Below are 19,674 nucleotides of genomic sequence, written 5' to 3'. Positions count from 1 at the left end.
CAAAGGTCTGCAATGCTGTAATTGCTGCAAATGGAGCATTCTTTGACAAAAAGCAAAGTTTGAAGGAGAAAATTATTATTTCAAATAAAAATCATTATTTCTAACCTTGTCAATGTCTTGACTATATTTTCTAGTCATTTTGCAACTCATTTGATAAATATAAGTGTGAGTTTTCATGGAAAACACAAAATTGTCTGGGTGACCCCAAACTTTTGAACGGTAGTATATATATATATATATATATATATATATATATATATATATATATGCGGTTGCTACATATCCGCACTGGGAATATAAGACACTTTATAGAGGAACAAACTACAGCATAAGATTTTGATTTCATGTTTTATTATTCAATGGTCTCGTCTCTACTGTAATTTGTATTTTGTATGTTTATACAATTTTATGCATTTCTGCACAATTTAGATTTTTGGATAAGTGTTCTTTGTATAGAAGATTACTGATCTATGCGAGTACATAGATGTCTGCTGAGTGGCCCTGCGTTGTCTGCCTGTGACTTTATATTTTATGTCTTTTTACCTGTATGTTCTGAAAATCCGTAATAAAAACAGAATTGTTAAAAAGAAATATAGTGAAAACTTGTTCCATGTACAATCCCCTCAAAAGACTAGAGGGCACTCCCTCAGTCTGGTGAAAACAAGGTTAAATCTCAAGAGACGAAATGCCTTCTTTGAATCTATGGGAACTGTGAATCTATGGAATAGTCTACCACAGGAGCTGGTCACAGCAGGGACAGTAGATGGCTTTAAAAAAGGCTTAGATAATTTCCTAGAACTAAAAAAAAATTAGCTCCTATGTCAATGTGTAGAAACTTTGTTTCATTCCCGTCCCTTGGTTGAACATCTGTCTTTTTTCGACCGCATTAACTATGTAACTATGTCATTACCGCCCGGTGAATGCCATAAAAATAAAAAAAGGAAAAAAAAAAACACTTTTCCACGCCACAAATACTTTTTTTGTTTTTCAGTACATTATATGGTGCAGTCAAAAAAATAAAAAGCTCAATGTAAGAATAAAAATGTATTGGATTTTGGAAGGAAAACAGAAAAAAAACAAAAACAAAAAAAACAATACAAAACCCGTCAGCAAGGAGTTAATACAGAAAAACATAATTACCTAAATAATCAGTCGTGCCCATTATTTCTCGAATTTCAGAATTTCCTATTTTTCGGGACATTCCAAAATCAACTATTTTGATGTCACGAGGAGGTTCCAGTCTGCTGAGTAGTATATTCTGAAGCTAAAAATTAGAAAGGAAAAATACAAAATGTGGATGGTTCTCCATGTGAAGTGAAAAGTAACAGTATCATGTAAAACTAAAAGGGATGTATAATAGAAAATGAAAATCAGAATTAATCACTGCAAGCACATCACCAATGTGTTAAAATAACAGCAAGGAATCTTGTACATTTAGGGTCAGTTCACACAGAGTTTTTTGGCGCGGACTTTGACAGAAACCGCATAGGAATCAGCGGCAAAAAGCTCCTCCCATTGATATCAATGGGAGCAGAGGCCTTTTTTTCTCCTGATCAATTTTTGGGTACTCGAAGGGGGGGGGGGGGGAAGAGAAGAAAAGCGTCCTGTGCTTTTATGGAACGGTTTCAGACACAAAAACTGCATTGAAATCAATGGGAGGCAGAAAAAAAATGGCTCAAACGACCGCCACATTTATGTCAAACACTGAGCGCAGTTCTTCTTTGCTGTATTTAAAAATAAAGAAAAAAAGACAATCCCACCCAAAAGCGCAGCTCCCCTCTGGAAAAGAATAGGCCCAAACCCAAGCACTCTCCTGCATAAAAAAAAAAAAAAATGTACTGCTTATATACACCAGCCATATCTCTAGGCAGATGTGCAAGTCATTAGTATTTCCCCCCCCCCCTGTTTCAGTGCTTCTTTCAGCGATAATTCACCATGTCTCAAGATTATCATCGTATGGATATTGACGTTGGAAAACAACTTGAGGAAGGGAGTTTACAATGTCATTTTGTGCACATATCATTTGCTTGCATTGTACACAAATCCACATGGACACATTCACATAAATGCTTTTTTTTTCATGCAATGTATGATTTTTTTTGCATCACTTTTTATTTATTCAAGATTTTAGTAAAATAAATAAACTAGGCACATGCAGTTTCTTTTTTGTCAAACCATGTTCACACACGCTGAGTCAAGTACACAACGTATCAAACCTGGACCCCACAGGGAATTCCGAACGAAAAATTGCACCTAATTGTGGTGCATTGTTTTGGCCAGAATGTCCGCTGCAGTAAACAGCAGGGGAAAAAAATAAAGATTTATACTTACCCATAGTCATGGCGAAGCATCCCTGCAGCCCAGCCTGCTGGGAAGACGTTTCATGCGATGTGACTGGTGCCGCCGGTGATTGGCGGCAGCAGTCACAAGGGATGAAACGTCATCCCTGGAGGCTAGGCTGGAAGCAAAAGCAGAGAGATCTGGGTAAGTATAAGCTTTTATTTTTGCGGCGGAATCAGTTTGTCCGGTGCAAAAATCACAACATCTGCTATTTGTTGCAGGTTTTACGTCCTCATTGAATTCAATGGGGGAACCCTGCAACAGAAAATCAGAGATTCTGAAGCATAAATTGACATGCTGCGAATTAAAAAATTCTGCACCAATAGGTCAATTTATGAACGGTTTTCGGCTGATTTTTTTATGCAGCGTGTGGATGAGATCTACTGTATTACGCTGCAGTTTTTACGCAATGAAATCCGTTGCAGAAAATGGCAGCGGATCGTAATTGCGTGTGCAGGATTGTAACTGTCTTGTCAAAATACCAATTTCTTGGGAAGCATATGATATGATTAATCACACAGGCCCAAAATCTTTTTTTCACCCTAAAACAACGCTGGGTGAGTTAATAAACTGAGCTTTCTATTTTCATCTTTTACATGTCCATTCCCGTCCCAATCTATGGGACAAAGGTGCAGCCGGGTACATTAACCGAAACCTGCGTGAAGAATTGTGGCTAGAGATCTCCTGGCCTCGAGTTCCTTGTCAAATTCGGAAAAAAGGCGTACTGGTGAGTAGGTCTTTCAACAAAATTGTTTTTTTAAACGGGATTCTTTTTTCTTCACAGGTTTTTGTTTAAGATCTAAATGTATATTTTGTATTTACAGATAAAGACGTGAAAAAAAAAAAAAAAAAAAGAAGTGGAAAAGCGAGCGGGACAGCTTAATGAAGGAGGTGCTAAAAGCAAAGAGACTCTCCCTCTAAAAGACCCAAACTCCCTCACTACGAGGTGCTGCTGCTGTTCATTTTGCCCAGCAGGTGACAAAACCCAGAAGTATTAATGCCTATGTTTCTATTCCCAAAATGAGGTGTACTATATACTTAAAATGTCTTTTTGTCTCCAAAAGTTCTCAGGGGAAATTTCAAGAAAATAAATAAACATATATAATTGGTATCGCCGCGTCCGTAAAATTCTGAACTATTACAATATATCTTTATTTAACCCGCACGGCGAACGGCATAAAAAAAAAATTGGAAGCTCCAGAATCTTTTTTTTGGTCACTTCATCTCCTACAAAAAAGTTAATAAAAGTGATTAAAACTTCGCATGTACCCCAAAATGGTATTAAAAATGACAGCTTATACCGCAAAAAAAAACCCTCATACCACTTAATAGACGGAAAAAGAATAAAGCTATGGCTCTCGGAATTTAGTGACAAAATAAATTTTATTTTTTACACTTAGGTTTTTACTTGTAAAAGTAGTAAAATATAGAAAAAACTATGCATATTTGGTATCGCCGTAATCGAATTGACCCACAGAATAAAGTTAAAATGTTTTAATTGCACAGTGAATTCCGTAAAAACGACGCGCAAAAAACAAATGGAGGAAATCGCTGTTTTTTTTCATTTTCTACCCCACAAATAATTTTTTTCCTGTTTCCTAATACATTATATGGCACAATAAATGGGGCTACGAAAAACTACAACTCGTCCCGCAAAAATCAAGCCCTCATAGGACCATATAGACGGAAAAATAAAAAAAAGTTATGCCTTTTGGAAGGTGGGGAGGAAAAAAACGAAAATTAAAATCTGAAAGGTGTTTACGACGGGAAGGGGTTAAAGAAAAGTGTCTATACCTGAATGTCCACAAAAATGCTCCAGCCAAGAACTATCGGCCCAAATGAAGGCATGAAAATCTTTTCTGTTTGACCAAACTTTTGACACGTCATAGTGACATATCAGAAGTTTGGATTAGTGTGGCCGCTTGCTGAGGCCCCTACCGATGTTTGAAACAAATGGACAGAAGCGCTCATCTGAGCACTTTGCCTTTTCGGTTGTGATTGGCAGACAAAGTATGTTTGAAAACGGCCTAACAAAAATAAAAAAGTATAGCAGTTTTCAGCATGAAGACACACTGATATAGACGGTTTATGTAAATCCCTCTCCATGCATACTATTGCCGTTCACAGCCAAATAGTAAAAACGCTCGGGTGAGAAAGTCTACCTGTTTGTTTAAAAAAAAAATCAGTGGCGTTCTCGGCAACCGGAAGCCCAGCAATCAAAACTTCGATATCACTATGACATGCCACAAGTTTGTTCTTTTTTCATTGTAAAAAAAGACAGTTTTTAAGAAAGATGCAGCATGACTTTAGAATGGATCCAAAAACGTAAATGTCTTTAGATTTTTTTTAGTTTTGTCAATGTGTGTTTTTCTTTAAAAAAAAAACAAAAACACAAAGACACTCCAGCTGATTTGAAACTAGTACATCATGTAATTTTTGGGTACTAGATTCCCAACAGAAAGTGACACTGGAAACAATCTTTACAAGTTCATATTAATTTGCATAAAAACACACGACACATATTTGAAGTAAAATCAACTTTTACTTTTAGTGGAATGGGGGTTGGGGAAATACAGGTTAAGGCCTTGGACACTAAAAAAAAAATAAAAAAAAAATGCCAATAATAAACTTGATAAAATTAAAACGAAATGCTAGCAGAAACGAGTCGCTGAATAGGAAGAGTAAGGCATTGTAGGGACACGTGAGAAGAACCATCAGTCCTGGTCAGGCTGCTCTTCACTGAGGCATGAAAATTGCCAGGGCACAGGACCTTCGGGACTCATGAAGTAGTCTGTTGGAAGAGTCATGCCAGGCTCAGCCTCATGTTGAAAACTCTCCTCCGTGCATCTAGTCCCCACAGGGGGTATGGGCGCAGCAGGTTGGTCATCAGTGTAAAGGCATCATCCCCTACAACAACGAAAGGGAGTGAATGCGTGGTACCCAGAAGAGGTCTTGGAGGGGGCAGAATCACCCGATCTACCAGCTCTCACCGGCCAAATGCGATGTCAGTAGTGCCCGGGAGTCCCCAGTACTGCCATAGGCGCCGACATCGACGTCAACAAAATTTTACGAGGCATCCGCCACTGCCATCAGGACCACAGAAAATAACTTCCTGTAATTGAAGTAATGGGATCCTGAGTGAGGTGGCTGCTGCACACGTATCTGCTTCCTGTCGATGACGCCTATGCAGTTGGGGAAATTGGCCACAGACTGAAAGCCTACAACCAATTCTCAGAATTTTGGCAGGGCATCGCAATGGGCCCAGCAGTTCTGCCAGATCACGTGGCATGTACTCCTCACAATTCCAGAGATGGTAGATTTACCAACCCGGAAATTGAGGTGATGCCCGAGATGCGTATAATCTGAAAAAAAGAAAAGAAAAAATTAGTACAATGTGTAATCACGTATATACATACGTATCTTGACCATACCCACCAATATTAAATATAGAAAATTAGGAGAGACTGTCAAGAAGGCAAAACACAAAAAAAAAAACAACAAACTCACTGCAACGTTATTAGCAGCCTCTTTGTAGGACTGATGGCCCTCCTCATGGTGGTGCCCCGACGAATGAGATGGTTTGCAAGGATTCCATCCAGCCGATCAAATGCCTGGATACTCATTCTGCAAAAGTCGATAAACTTCTCAGGATAGCTGTAAAGGAGCTTGAAAAAAAATTAAAAAATAAAAATCTTAAGTTTAAAAGGGGTTAATTATTTTATTTTTTTCCCATTTTAGTTTTTCACTCCTCGCCTTCAAAGAGCCATAACGTTTTTATTTTTCTGTCAATGGAGTGAAGGCTCTTTTTTGGTAGGAGGATTTGTAGTTTCTATTGGCACTATTTAAAGGCGATGTATACCTTTGAAATCGTTTTTTTTTTTTATAAAATAAAAATGTATATTAGTGTGATTGGTGCAACTTTGTAAATACTTTTTATTAAAAATTATTTTTACTTTTTGAGATACAGCTGCTTTGTATCCTGTATAACCTGAATCCGTCAAGTCAGCAAGTCCCGCCTGTCTCTGACACGCAGGATCTACCAGTTATAGATCACATCTAAGTTATGAACTTAGATGTGATCGGTAAGGGCATGACCACACATGGCGGAATTCCTCCGCAACTGTCCGCATCAATGCCGCACAGAATCTGCGTTGCAGATTCTGCAGCGGATCTGCACAAAATGTGCAGAAAATTGATGCGGACTGGCCGCTGCGGACTGCAGGAAAAGTGCTTCTCTTCTCCCTATCAGTGCAGGATAGAGAGAAGGGACAGCACTTTCCCTAGTGAAAGGAAACGATTTTCATACTTACCGGCCCTTGTCTTGGTGACGCGTCCCTCTTTCGGCATCCAGCCCGACCTCCCTGGATGACGCGCCAGTCCATGTGACCGCTGCAGCCTGTGCTTTGCCTGTGATTGGCTGCAGCCGTCACTTACACTGAAACGTCATCCTGGGAGGCCGGACTGGAGACAGACGCAGGGAGTTCTCGGTAAGTATGAACTTATATGTTTTTTTACAGATACATGTATATTGGGATCGGTAGTCACTGTCCCGGGTGCAGAAACAGTTACTGCCGATCGCTTAACTCTTTCAGCACCCTGGACAGTGACTATTTACAGACGTCTCCTAGCAACGCTCCCGTCATTACGGGAGCCCCATTGACTTCCTCAGTCTGGCTGTAGACCTAGAAATACATAGGTCCAGCCAGAATGAAGAAATGTCAAGTTAAAAAAGCAAGACGTATCCGCAGCACACATGACATGTGCATGACAGCTGCGGACTTCATTGCGGAACTTTGAATCTCCATTGAAGTCAATGGAGAAATTCCGCCATGAGTCCGCCACTGCTCCGCAACAGACAGAGCATGCTGCGGACACCAAATTCCGCTCCGCAGCCTATGCTCCGCAGCGGAATTGTACGCATCGTGTAAACGAACACTGCTAATTTAAAGTGAAAGTCAATGGAGAAACGGCTCCGCTGCGGATTAACGCTGCGGAGTGTCCGCAGCGGAATTTAAGTGGAATTCCGCCATGTGTGAACCCGCCCTAACAGCTCGATCCTGCGTGTCTGACCCGCTGAACCGGTCAGTGCCGCTGACATGACGGACACAGGTTTCAGCACTAGAAAGAGCTGCTCTGTATACAGGATACAAAGAAACTATCTCAAAAAGTAAAAATAATTTTTAATAAAAAGTATTTAGAAAGTTGCACAAAATACACGGAGACATTTTTAATAAAAACGAAAACTATTTCAAAAGGTGTACATAGCCTTTAACCCCTTAACGACCAGGCCTTTTTGCTCTAATGACGAAGGATTATTCTTTGTCGCATTCTAGGAGTCATAACTTTATTTTTATTCCGTCGACATAGCTGTATAAGGGCCTGTTTTTTGCGAGACAAGATGTATTTTTCAATTGCACCATTTTTGGGTGCATATAAAATATATAGATTAACTCTTATTAACTTTATTTTTGAAAAGAATTTAAAATAAACCGCTATTCCAGAATGGATTTTCGTGTTATAAATTTACTCCGTTCACTATGCGGCATAAATAACAGGTTAGCTTTATTCTATGGGTCGGCATGATTACGGGGATACCAAATATGTAAAGGTTTTAGGTTTTCCTACATTTGGAAAAACAAAAACCCTTTAAAAAACAACTTGTTTTTGCATCGAAGAGCCGTAACTTTTTTTATATTTCCGTCGATTTAGCCATGAGGTCGGCTTGTTTTTTTGTGGGGCAAGGTGTCGTTTTCATTGGTAGTATTTTGGGGTATATGGGACTTATGGATTAACTTTTATTTAATTTTTTAATGGGGGAATGGGAGAAAAAAAAAGTAGGAATTTTGACGCACTTTTTTGCGTTTTTTGGGCCATCACCGGGCGGTTTAATTAATGTGTTAACTTTATTATTAACGTCATTACGATCACGGGGATACAATATATGTGTTATTTTAATGTAAAACTGACAGGCAATCTATTAGGCCATGCATCGGGCATGCCCTAAAAGATAGTTGCTAAAGGCAGACCTGAGAAAAAGCAAAAAACACGGCGCCACATAGTGCAGGTTACCCAGGTATGGAGTGGTGTACAAGAAGAGTGGTACTCACCTGGTAACGGATGGTAGAAGGCAATAAAGGATAAAGGTACAGCTGCTGCCAGGACTCGGGACCGGTGATTCAAATGAACGACCGCGAAGGTTATGCTGGTATAGCAGAAAAAGGAGTCACCGCGGGCGCTGCTGCACTTCAATGGAACCAAAATGCTTGGAAGGTTCAGATCGTTGGTAATAATGTACGGAAGAGTGTAAGAATAAATGGAATTTATTAATAATATGACTACGCGTTTCAATGCCGTACTGGCATCTTCATCAGGTCATGGATGAACAAACAAAAAAAAAGTCACTGTTTAAATAGCCATGTTGATGTTGAAAAACCCGCCAATGTGAACGGGGTCAAGGTGTTTAAGTGACGTCACAGTTCAAAGTTCAAAATACACAGGACCGGAAAAACACACAAAAACAGTAAAAGTATGTCATAAAATAAAAACAATAAAAAATGAATAGAGAAAGAAGAGTTAAAATGTATGAAAAGAGAACATAATGAAAACCATATAATTAAGAAGGTTTGAAATGTAGTACGTAATGTGTGCCGAAGCGACACTGAAAGAAAGGCTGCCCGATAATATAGAATAATAATGTAAGTAATTAAAAATGTAAGCAATTAAAAATATAGGTATGGACTACAAAATCCGGTGTATAGTACAAAGGTACTAACCTTTATGTACCAGAATTTATATAATTAACAGAATGATAACCATAATGTCGGCAATGATTCAAAGCGGCGATATACATATAATGAAATGGGAATAAAACAACCCACTAGTTGAGGCAGGCTAGATTTCAGAAATATTAAATAGCCAAAATTGTATAGTAAATTAGAATATAAAACATTATATATAATATATATATATATATATATATATATATATAAAAAAAATTATATATATATATATAAAAGGTAAAGGTGGTAATACATCGGCAATAGGAAAAAAATTATTTTCATAGAAAGAAATGTCCATATGAAAAATAAAACAGTAGAAAAAAATACAAAAATTAACAGAACTGTCGGGAAATGACAGAGAGGTAATAGTCTTATAAATTAAAACAAAGTCGGCAAAGCCGATAAATTGTAATAGATGACAAAACGAAATAAGGAGAAAGCAATGTGTCATGAATGAAATTCAAAATGGGAACATAATGAATAATATATCTGAGGGGGGGAGCATCAAAAATTTATACGAAATTAACTGGTAACATGGTAAACGGGTTATGTATAAAAGTGATATATATGAGATACACTGAAATGTAAAGTCGGCAGGGCTAAAATGTATTAGGAGATACAGTGAAATCGATATCATAGGTACAAGAATTAATGATCATTAATAAATAGAGGCATAAAGACAAAAATGGTAATAATGATAATGGATGATAATAATGGAAAATGAATAAAATAAAATGAAATATAAAATAATAATGAAATTAAAAAACAAAAAACAAAAAAATAACCGGAAAGTAGCATCATAATGTACAAAAAAATATATAATATAACTGTGAAAAATGAAAATAAATATAAATGTCAATAATAATGAATTTAAAAAAACCACAACAAAAACAAAAATATGACAGAAGAAGTAGCATCATAATGTACAAGAAAATCACCAGAATAAGTGTAATATACCTTCGTAAACACAATAATATAATGATACGTTGATAATCAATGATATTTAACCGCAGAAAACACAAAGTTAAATGATAAATAATAAAGTGATATACTAATCAAGAGTGGATTCGGATATATCATTAAGGCCATCCGGTTGGAGGGTCTTCATTTTAAAGATCCAGTAATTTTCGCGCTGCTTAACCCCTTAACGCACCATGACGTAACTGTACGTCATGGTGAGCAGTAAGTTCGCGCACCTTGACGTACAGTTACGTCAGTGCTTTGACAGTTAAGGATAAATGAGAAAATGCACCCCAACGTTTGTAAAGCAATTTCTCCGGCAATACCCCACATGTGGTCATAAATGTTTTTTCATTAGAAAGTAATTAACCCTTTACGAACTGATTCATGTTTTGCTTTTTCGTTTTTCCTCCCCGCTTTCCAAGAGCCACTACTTTTTTATTTTTCTGTCAATAGAGGGGTGTGGGGGCTTATTTTTTGCGGGACGAGCTGTCGTTTTTATTGGTACCATTTTTTGGTACGATGCCATATCGGTGGACATAAACGGCTGTTTGGGCACGCTGTAGGGCTCAGAAGGGAGGGACGCCATTTGGCTTTTGGAGCGCATATTTTGCTTGGTAGTAGCTCTGGCGTTTTGCTGGTATTTCAGTTTATAATGTTGGGGCACATGTAGGCTGGGCAGAGTACATCACGGGCATAATAAGAGGGTATAATAATGGGGTAAATAAATAATAATCCACAGATATGTGGCCGGTGTCGCACTGATAAATGGTGCCCGATCTTATCCACTTTTGGAACACATTTTGCATCGCCATAATCTGGGAGCCGGAACTTTTTTGATTTTTTCACCACCGGAGCCGTGTGAGGGCTTATTTGTTGCGGGACAATCTGTAATTTTCATTGGTACCATTTTGGGGTACATGCGATTTTGTTGATCACTTTTTATTTAATTTTTCGGCAAGCAAGGTGACCAAAAACCATCAATTCTGACAATGATTTTTATTTATTTTTGACGGCGTTTACCCTGGGCTATAAATGACTATTATACTTTATTCTGCGGGTCGGTACGATTACGGCCATACCATATGTATATAGGTTTTGTTATGTTTTGCAGCGTTTGTGCAATAAAATAACTTATTTAGAAAATAATTTATTTTCTGTCACCATATTCTGAGAGCCATAACTTTTTTATTTTTCAGTCAAAAAAGCTGTGTAATGGCTTGTTTTTTGCGGGACGGGTTGTAGTTTGTATCAGTACTATTTTGGCGTACATGCGACTTTTTGATCACTTTTTATTACATATTTTGTGAGGGGTGGTGACCAAAAAATAGTGATTCTGGCATTGTTTTTCGTTTATTTTTTTTGCGGCGTTCACTGTGTGGGAAAAATAATATTATAGTTTTATAGTTGGGGTCGTTACAAACGTGGTGATACCAAATATGTGTACTTTTTTTTTACGTGTTCATTTTTTTTCCTATAATGAAAGACTTATTATAGGAAAAAAAGCAGTTCTTGTTTATGTCAGTTATAACTTTTATTTTTACACTTTTTTTAAAACATTTTTATTCTTTTTTTTACTTTTTTCACTTGTCCCACTAGGGGACACTTAGACTTGCAGCTCTGATCGCTGCTGGAATACATTACACTACACACGTAGTGTAATGCATTCCAACTGTCATTGTGACGTGACAGTCACACTGACAGGAAGCCTACGACGACCACCCTCGGGGTGGTCCTCATAGGCTTCTGTACATGGCAACCCGGAAGCCATTGTCTGGCGTCCGGTTGCCATGGGTACCATCGCCAGCCCCTGTGATAATATTATTTTTCCCACACAGTGAACGCCGCAAAAAAAATAAACGAAAAACAATGCCAGAATCACTATTTTTTGGTCACCACCCCTCACAAAATATGTAATAAAAAGTGATCAAAAAGTCGCATGTACGCCAAAATAGTACTGATACAAAACTACAACCCGTCCCGCAAAAAACAAGCCATTACACAGCTTTTTTGACTGAAAAATAAAAAAGTTATGGCTCTCAGAATATGGTGACAGAAAATAAATTATTTTCTAAATAAGTTATTTTATTGCACAAACGCTGCAAAACATAACAAAACCTATATACATATGGTATGGCCGTAATCGTACCGACCCGCAGAATAAAGTATAATAGTCATTTATAGCCCAGGGTAAACGCCGTCAAAAATAAATAAAAATCATTGTCAGAATTGATGGTTTTTGGTCACCTTGCTTGCCGAAAAATTAAATAAAAAGTGATCAACAAAATCGCATGTACCCCAAAATGGTACCAATGAAAATTACAGATTGTCCCGCAACAAATAAGCCCTCACACGGCTCCGGTGGTGAAAAAATCAAAAAAGTTCCGGCTCCCAGATTATGGCGATGCAAAATGTGTTCCAAAAGTGGATAAGATCGGGCACCATTTATCAGTGCGACACCGGCCACATATCTGTGGATTATTATTTATTTACCCCATTATTATACCCTCTTATTATGCCCGTGATGTACTCTGCCCAGCCTACATGTGCCCCAACATTATAAACTGAAATACCAGCAAAACGCCAGAGCTACTACCAAGCAAAATATGCGCTCCAAAAGCCAAATGGCGTCCCTCCCTTCTGAGCCCTACAGCGTGCCCAAACAGCCGTTTATGTCCACCGATATGGCATCGTACCAAAAAATGGTACCAATAAAAACGACAGCTCGTCCCGCAAAAAATAAGCCCCCACACCCCTCTATTGACAGAAAAATAAAAAAAGTAGTGGCTCTTGGAAAGCGGGGAGGAAAAACGAAAAAGCAAAACATGAATCAGTTCGTAAAGGGTTAATTACTTTCTAATGAAAAAACATTTATGACCACATGTGGGGTATTGCCGGAGAAATTGCTTTACAAACGTTGGGGTGCATTTTCTCATTTATCCTTAACTGTCAAAGCACTGACGTAACTGTACGTCAAGGTGCGCGAACTTACTGCTCACCATGACGTACAGTTACGTCATGGTGCGTTAAGGGGTTAAGCAGCGCGAAAATTACTGGATCTTTAAAATGAAGACCCTCCAACCGGATGGCCTTAATGATATATCCGAATCCACTCTTGATTAGTATATCACTTTATTATTTATCATTTAACTTTGTGTTTTCTGCGGTTAAATATCATTGATTATCAACGTATCATTATATTATTGTGTTTACGAAGGTATATTACACTTATTCTGGTGATTTTCTTGTACATTATGATGCTACTTCTTCTGTCATATTTTTGTTTTTGTTGTGGTTTTTTTAAATTCATTATTATTGACATTTATATTTATTTTCATTTTTCACAGTTATATTATATATTTTTTTGTACATTATGATGCTACTTTCCGGTTATTTTTTTGTTTTTTGTTTTTTAATTTCATTATTTTATATTTCATTTTATTTTATTCATTTTCCATTATTATCATCCATTATCATTATTACCATTTTTGTCTTTATGCCTCTATTTATTAATGATCATTAATTCTTGTACCTATGATATCGATTTCACTGTATCTCCTAATACATTTTAGCCCTGCCGACTTTACATTTCAGTGTATCTCATATATATCACTTTTATACATAACCCGTTTACCATGTTACCAGTTAATTTCGTATACATTTTTGATGCTCCCCCCCTCAGATATATTATTCATTATGTTCCCATTTTGAATTTCATTCATGACACATTGCTTTCTCCTTATTTCGTTTTGTCATCTATTACAATTTATCGGCTTTGCCGACTTTGTTTTAATTTATAAGACTATTACCTCTCTGTCATTTCCCGACAGTTCTGTTAATTTTTGTATTTTTTTCTACTGTTTTATTTTTCATATGGACATTTCTTTCTATGAAAATAATTTTTTTCCTATTGCCGATGTATTACCACCTTTACCTTTTATATATATATAAAAATTTTTATATATATTTATATATATATATATATATATATATATATATATATTATATATAATGATGTTTTATATTCTAATTAGTACCTTTGTACTATACACCGGATTTTGTAGTCCATACCTATATTTTTAATTGCTTACATTTTTAATTACTTACATTATTATTCTATATTATCGGGCAGCCTTTCTTTCAGTGTCGCTTCGGCACACATTACGTACTACATTTCAAACCTTCTTAATTATATGGTTTTCATTATGTTCTCTTTTCATACATTTTAACTCTTCTTTCTCTATTCATTTTTTATTGTTTTTATTTTATGACATACTTTTACTGTTTTTGTGTGTTTTTCCGGTCCTGTGTATTTTGAACTTTGAACTGTGACGTCACTTAAACACCTTGACCCCGTTCACATTGGCGGGTTTTTCAACATCAACATGGCTATTTAAACAGTGACTTTTTTTTTGTTTGTTCATCCATGACCTGATGAAGATGCCAGTACGGCATTGAAACGCGTAGTCATATTATTAATAAATTCCATTTATTCTTACACTCTTCCGTACATTATTACCAACGATCTGAACCTTCCAAGCATTTTGGTTCCATTGAAGTGCAGCAGCGCCCGCGGTGACTCCTTTTTCTGCTATACCAGCATAAAGGCAGACCTGGGAGCCTTTATTAGGCCCCCGGCAGCCATGGAAACTGAACGGCTGCCAATGGGGTGACAGAGGGAGCTCCCTTCCTCTGTAAAACCTATTAGATGCCGCTGTCGCTATTGACAGCGACATCTAATGGGTTAAACTGCCAGAATCGGAAAGCGCTTCAATTCCGGCAGGAGCCAGGCTGTGTATAACAGCCGTGATCTTGCCGTTAATCTCGTGGCTACACTGGCAGTACCCACCCGATCAGAGCGACGGATATATTAGTCGCTATGCGGGAACTAGCTCGTGCTTGTGACGGATATATGCATCGCTAGTCGTTAAGGGGTTAACGTACCATATAAATGTAAGAAACTGAAAAAAAATTCCACTGTTTCCAGAGATTCCAAAGTTTTTTGGGTTACGTTTTTACGGCTTTCACTGTGCAGTCAAAACGACAACTTAATTTTATTCTGATAGTCAATGAGATTATGACGATAATTTTTTACATTTTACTATAAAAGTAAAAACTATTTGCTAAAAAACAAAACAACTTTGTTTTGTGTTGGCATATTCTGAGAGGCAGGGGTTAAACAGAAGCAGAAAGAAGGCAGACCTGGGGGGGGGGGGGGGGCCTCATTAGGCCCCCAGGATGCCATGACATCAATCAGCACCTCAAATTTGAGTCGCGAATGGGTGGGGGTCCATAAGCTGTCGAAGGGTGCCGCCCCCTTATTTTTAACGGCTTAGATGCCATGGTCACTTTTGACCGCGACATTTCAGTAGTTAAGCAGTCAGGATTAGAGTCTTCTCTGTTCCTGCATGTTAGTGCGAGGTGTCAACTGTATGTAATACACAGCTGACACCCACAGAATATGGAGGCAGCTAAATTGAAAAAAATACATCACCAATTTTTTACAGTTGCAGTGTGGAAAACATGCAACAGCTCACCATCATATTTCTGCGTAGAGCTGTCCAAGGTGTCCCCTCTGTGGCCGCAATGAGTTAATAGTGTGCACCCAGTAGCAGCGGCATTCTCTACGTGATTCTTCCTCCTGTGAAAAACCAAGTGTTAAACATTAATGAAATGAAAGCGTTTTCAAAATTTGGCTAATAATGGAGGGTAGAAAAAGTTTTGGTCAAAACTTACCTGATGCAAACTACGGCGACGGACCATGTTTACTACCACCTTCATAAGGAGGCGCATTTCCCGCCTCCTCACCTTAATTCTGGCCTCTTGGGGCCCCCAGACTGCCCTGTTGGGGATTTGGATCCATTCTTTTATAGCGTCTCTAGAGGTTTTACTTTCAATCTACTTTCTAGCACTACTATGCATAAAATGGCACCTAGGAGGATGGGTGGAGTTTTCATAGCCCTGTGGGTAGTACAACCTCCAGAGGGCTGTCTTTAAAACAAAAAATAATTAAAAAGCATAAAAAAAACACATTGTTTTTCGCTGCTTGATTTATGCATGAATCTGCACTAATGGTAACACCACCGTATAATATGCTGCTAGCGGATTACATTTGCTTAAAGAGGACCTATTACATCCTGGGAAAACTCATTAAAGGGAACCTGTCACCAGCATTTTAGCTATAAAGCCAGCAATACCTGGTGAAAGTGGGTGAAAAATCATTGTCATCTAAGCTATAAATATGTTCTAAGTAAGCTCTGTAGCTTTAGTATTCCATTTTTCAGTGGTCCCACGCCGTATGCAAATTAGCAGAAAAGAGTCAAATCTTCATCTGAAAAGAGTCAGGTTTTCATTCCTCCAGCATCTCAGAGTGGACTCCACCTCCTTCTTTTTGATTGACAGCTCCTTAGCCAGTCAGGGCCGGACAGGTGGTGGCAGTGGGCGTGGTTAAGAAGCTGCAGCCCAGAGGGAAAAATAATTACCATAAAAGGCGGGAAAAGTTTAAACGACTATATTTACTGACAGAGGAGGACTTCAGGAAAGAAGAGAACAGGAATGAACTCTGGACAGCTGCGGCCATTGAGGGGTCAGGCTAGTTTAACAGGTAAGATGTTGATGACAGGATCCCTTTAAGTAATAGGAGACCAAAAATAAAAAAAAATTAAAAAAAACTCTCAAATATACAGTTTTAGGCAGTTGTGGAAAAACAGGATTTTTATAGTAAAAACCTCTCATTAAATTCACTGGTGGACACAGCACCATGGGTATAGGCCGCTGTCACTAGCAGGTTGACACTAGGTAAATATTAACCAAAAATGTGTGGCTCCGCCCAGTGGACTAGAACCTCTGCTCAGCTCCTGAGTTTGTACCGAGAAGAGAAGTTTTAACACTATGTTTCCAATGAGAAAAATCAACCTCAAGAAGCCCAAAAATATAACAATAAAGAAATAGTGTGGGACCTGTGTCCCCCAGTGAATTCAACGAGAAAGGGATTTTACTGGTAAGTACAAAAATCCTGCTTTCTCGTTAAAGAGGCTCTGTCACCACATTATAAGTGCCGTATCTCCTACATAAGGAGATGGGCGCTATAATGTAGATGACAGCAGTGCTTTTTATTTAAAAAAAAAAAATATATCTGTTTTCACAACTTTATTAGCGTTTTTAGATTTATGCTAATGAGTTGCTTAATGCCCAAGTGGGCGTATTTTTACTTTAGACCAAGTGGGCGTTGTACAGGGGAGTGTATGACGCTGACCAATCAGCATCATGCACTCCTCTCCATTCATTTACACAGCGCATAGGGATCCGGTTAGATCCTTATGTGCTGTCTTATACTTACACATTAACAATACTGAAGTGTTTAGACAGTGAATAGACATTCCACGGAATGTCTATTCACAATCTCTCCACTTCATTACTGTTTCTATGGTAGTTACAGCAGAGGAAGCGTGATCTCGTTGTAACTTGTCATTTACCGCGTAATCTCGCGAGATTACGCGTCCTCTGCTGTAACTACCACAGACAGAGTAACGAAGTGCAGAGATTGTGAATAGACATTCCGTGGAATGTCTATTCACTCTCTAAACACTTTAGTATTATTAATGTGTAAGTATAAAGACAGCACATAAGGATCTAACAGGATCCCTATGCGCTGAGTAAATGAATGGAGAGGAGTGCATGAGGCAGATTAGACCAAGTGGGTGTTGTACAGGGAAGTGTATGACGCTGACCAAAGTAAAAATACGCCCACTTGGGCATTAAGCAACTCATTAGCATAAATCTAAAAACGCTAATAAAGTGGTAAAAATAGATCGTTTTTTTAAAATAAAAAGCATTACTGTCACCTACATTATAGCACACATCTCCTTATGTAGGAGATAGGCCACTTATAATGTGGTGACAGAGCCTCTTTAAAGTATTTACTGGGGGACACAGCACCATGGGACATCCTAAACCAGTCCCTTAGGCCCCATGCACACGACCGTAAAAACTCCCGTAATTACGGGCCCATAGACTTCTATTGGCCACGGATACGTCCCCGTATGCTTACAGGAAGGTGCCCGTGCCGTTGAAAAAGATAGAATATGTCCTATTTCAGGCCGTAATTACAGCACGGGCAGCCCATAAAAAAGTCTATGGGGCTCCCGTAATTGCGGGTGACTACGTGTGTGCACCCGTAATTACAGGAGCGTTGCTAGGCAACGTCAGTAAATAGTCACTGTCCAGGGTGCTGAAAGAGTTAAACGATCGGCAGTAACTGTTTCAGCACCCTGGACACTGACTGCCGATCATAAATACACATCAGCCTGTAAAAAAAAAAAAAGGTCGTTCATACTTAGCCAGAACTCCCTGCTTCTTCCTCCAGTCCGGCCTCCTGGGAGGACGTTACAGCCCATGTGACCGCTGCAGCCAATCACAGGCTGCAGCGGTCACATGGACTGCCGCGTCATCCAGGGAGGTCGGACTGGATGTCAATAGAGGGACGCGTCACCAAGACAACGGCCGGGTAAGTATGAATTTCTTTTACTTTTATTACGGAAAGGGCTGCCCCTTCTCTCTATTCTGCACGGATAGAGAGAAGGGCTGCCGATTACTGCAGTGCAATTTTGCAGACAAAAACGGGTCCGTAAATACGGGTGGAATACGTGTGACCAAGGACCCGTATTTACGCCAGTATTTACGAGTGGACAAAAATACGGTCGTGTGCATGAGGCCTTAGGGTGGGAAAAAAAAAAATAGAATCAGAGGCTTGCAAGCAGCCTAAACCACGGCTGCTTGCAACACCATCCGACCCAAACTGGCATTAGCAGAGGCCGAAGAATGGATCCGGTAAAACCTCAAAAAAGTATGTAACGGGGACCAGGAGGTGGCTTTACAGACCTGAAGGACAGAAGCCTGATGCCGCACCACCCAGGAGGCCCCAACTGCCCTAGTAGAGTAAGCAGTGACCCGGAAGGGAGGTTCCCTACCCCTAGCAGAGTAGGCCTTTTTAGTGGCCAACCGTATCCAGCTAGCAATGGTGGCTTCTGGAGCTAGACCGTCCTGACGCGGACCCTCAGGAACAACAAATAGGGAGTCCGGCTTTCAGAAGGACTTTATAGCTGCAATGTAGACTCGAAGGCCTTTGATGCCATCCAAGCAATGTAAGCCACGTTCTCGTGGATGAGGTGGTTTAGGAAACGAAGAAAGGACAATGTCGTCATAAAAATGGAAGGAGGAAACCACCTTAGGAAGGAAAGATGGCACCGGACATAGCACCACCTTGTCCCTATGAAAAACTGAAAACGGAGGTTTGCAGGACAAAGCTGCCAGCTCAGAAACTCTACGGATAGAGGTGATTGCCACAAGGAAAACTACCTTCCAGGATAGATCCTGAGGGGAAACTTCCCGCAAAGGTTCAAAGGGTTCAGTCAAGGACCAGATTGAGATCCCAAGGTTCCAGAGGAGACCGATGAGGAGCACAATGTGCGACTCCTTGCAAAAAAGACTTAACTGAAGCGCGAAAAGCCAAAATGTGCTTGAAAAGAATAGATAGGGCTGAAACCTGCCCTTTTAGAGTAGCCAACCGGAGTCCCTAATCGAAACCCAACTGGAG

At 39.0% G+C, this 19,674-nt stretch overlaps 1 protein-coding gene and 1 long non-coding RNA gene across 5 annotated transcripts in view; both read right to left on the bottom strand.

Annotated features, from left to right (window-relative positions):
* STK17B (serine/threonine kinase 17b) overlaps positions 1 to 19,674 on the bottom strand; it is an 87,927-nt gene that overhangs the window by 35,489 nt on the left and 32,764 nt on the right. For all 4 annotated transcript variants that reach the window (XM_075829961.1, XM_075829962.1, XM_075829963.1 and 1 more), the window contains exon 5: positions 1,141 to 1,264. In XM_075829961.1, coding sequence (XP_075686076.1) covers positions 1,141 to 1,264 — 124 coding nt within the window. The remainder of the gene's footprint in view (positions 1 to 1,140; positions 1,265 to 19,674) is intronic.
* Positions 4,904 to 16,028, bottom strand: LOC142656360 (uncharacterized). Its single transcript, XR_012849661.1, has 4 exons — positions 15,816 to 16,028; positions 15,617 to 15,720; positions 5,848 to 6,005; positions 4,904 to 5,702 (listed from the first exon to the last, which is right to left on the bottom strand). It is a non-coding gene; the product is annotated as an uncharacterized LOC142656360 (long non-coding RNA).

Source organism: Rhinoderma darwinii, chromosome 6, assembly GCF_050947455.1.
Source record: "Rhinoderma darwinii isolate aRhiDar2 chromosome 6, aRhiDar2.hap1, whole genome shotgun sequence".
Taxonomy (NCBI): domain Eukaryota; kingdom Metazoa; phylum Chordata; class Amphibia; order Anura; family Rhinodermatidae; genus Rhinoderma; species Rhinoderma darwinii.
The sequence above is the reverse complement of the archived record's forward strand: the minus strand, read 5'-3'. Positions and strand labels throughout refer to the sequence as shown.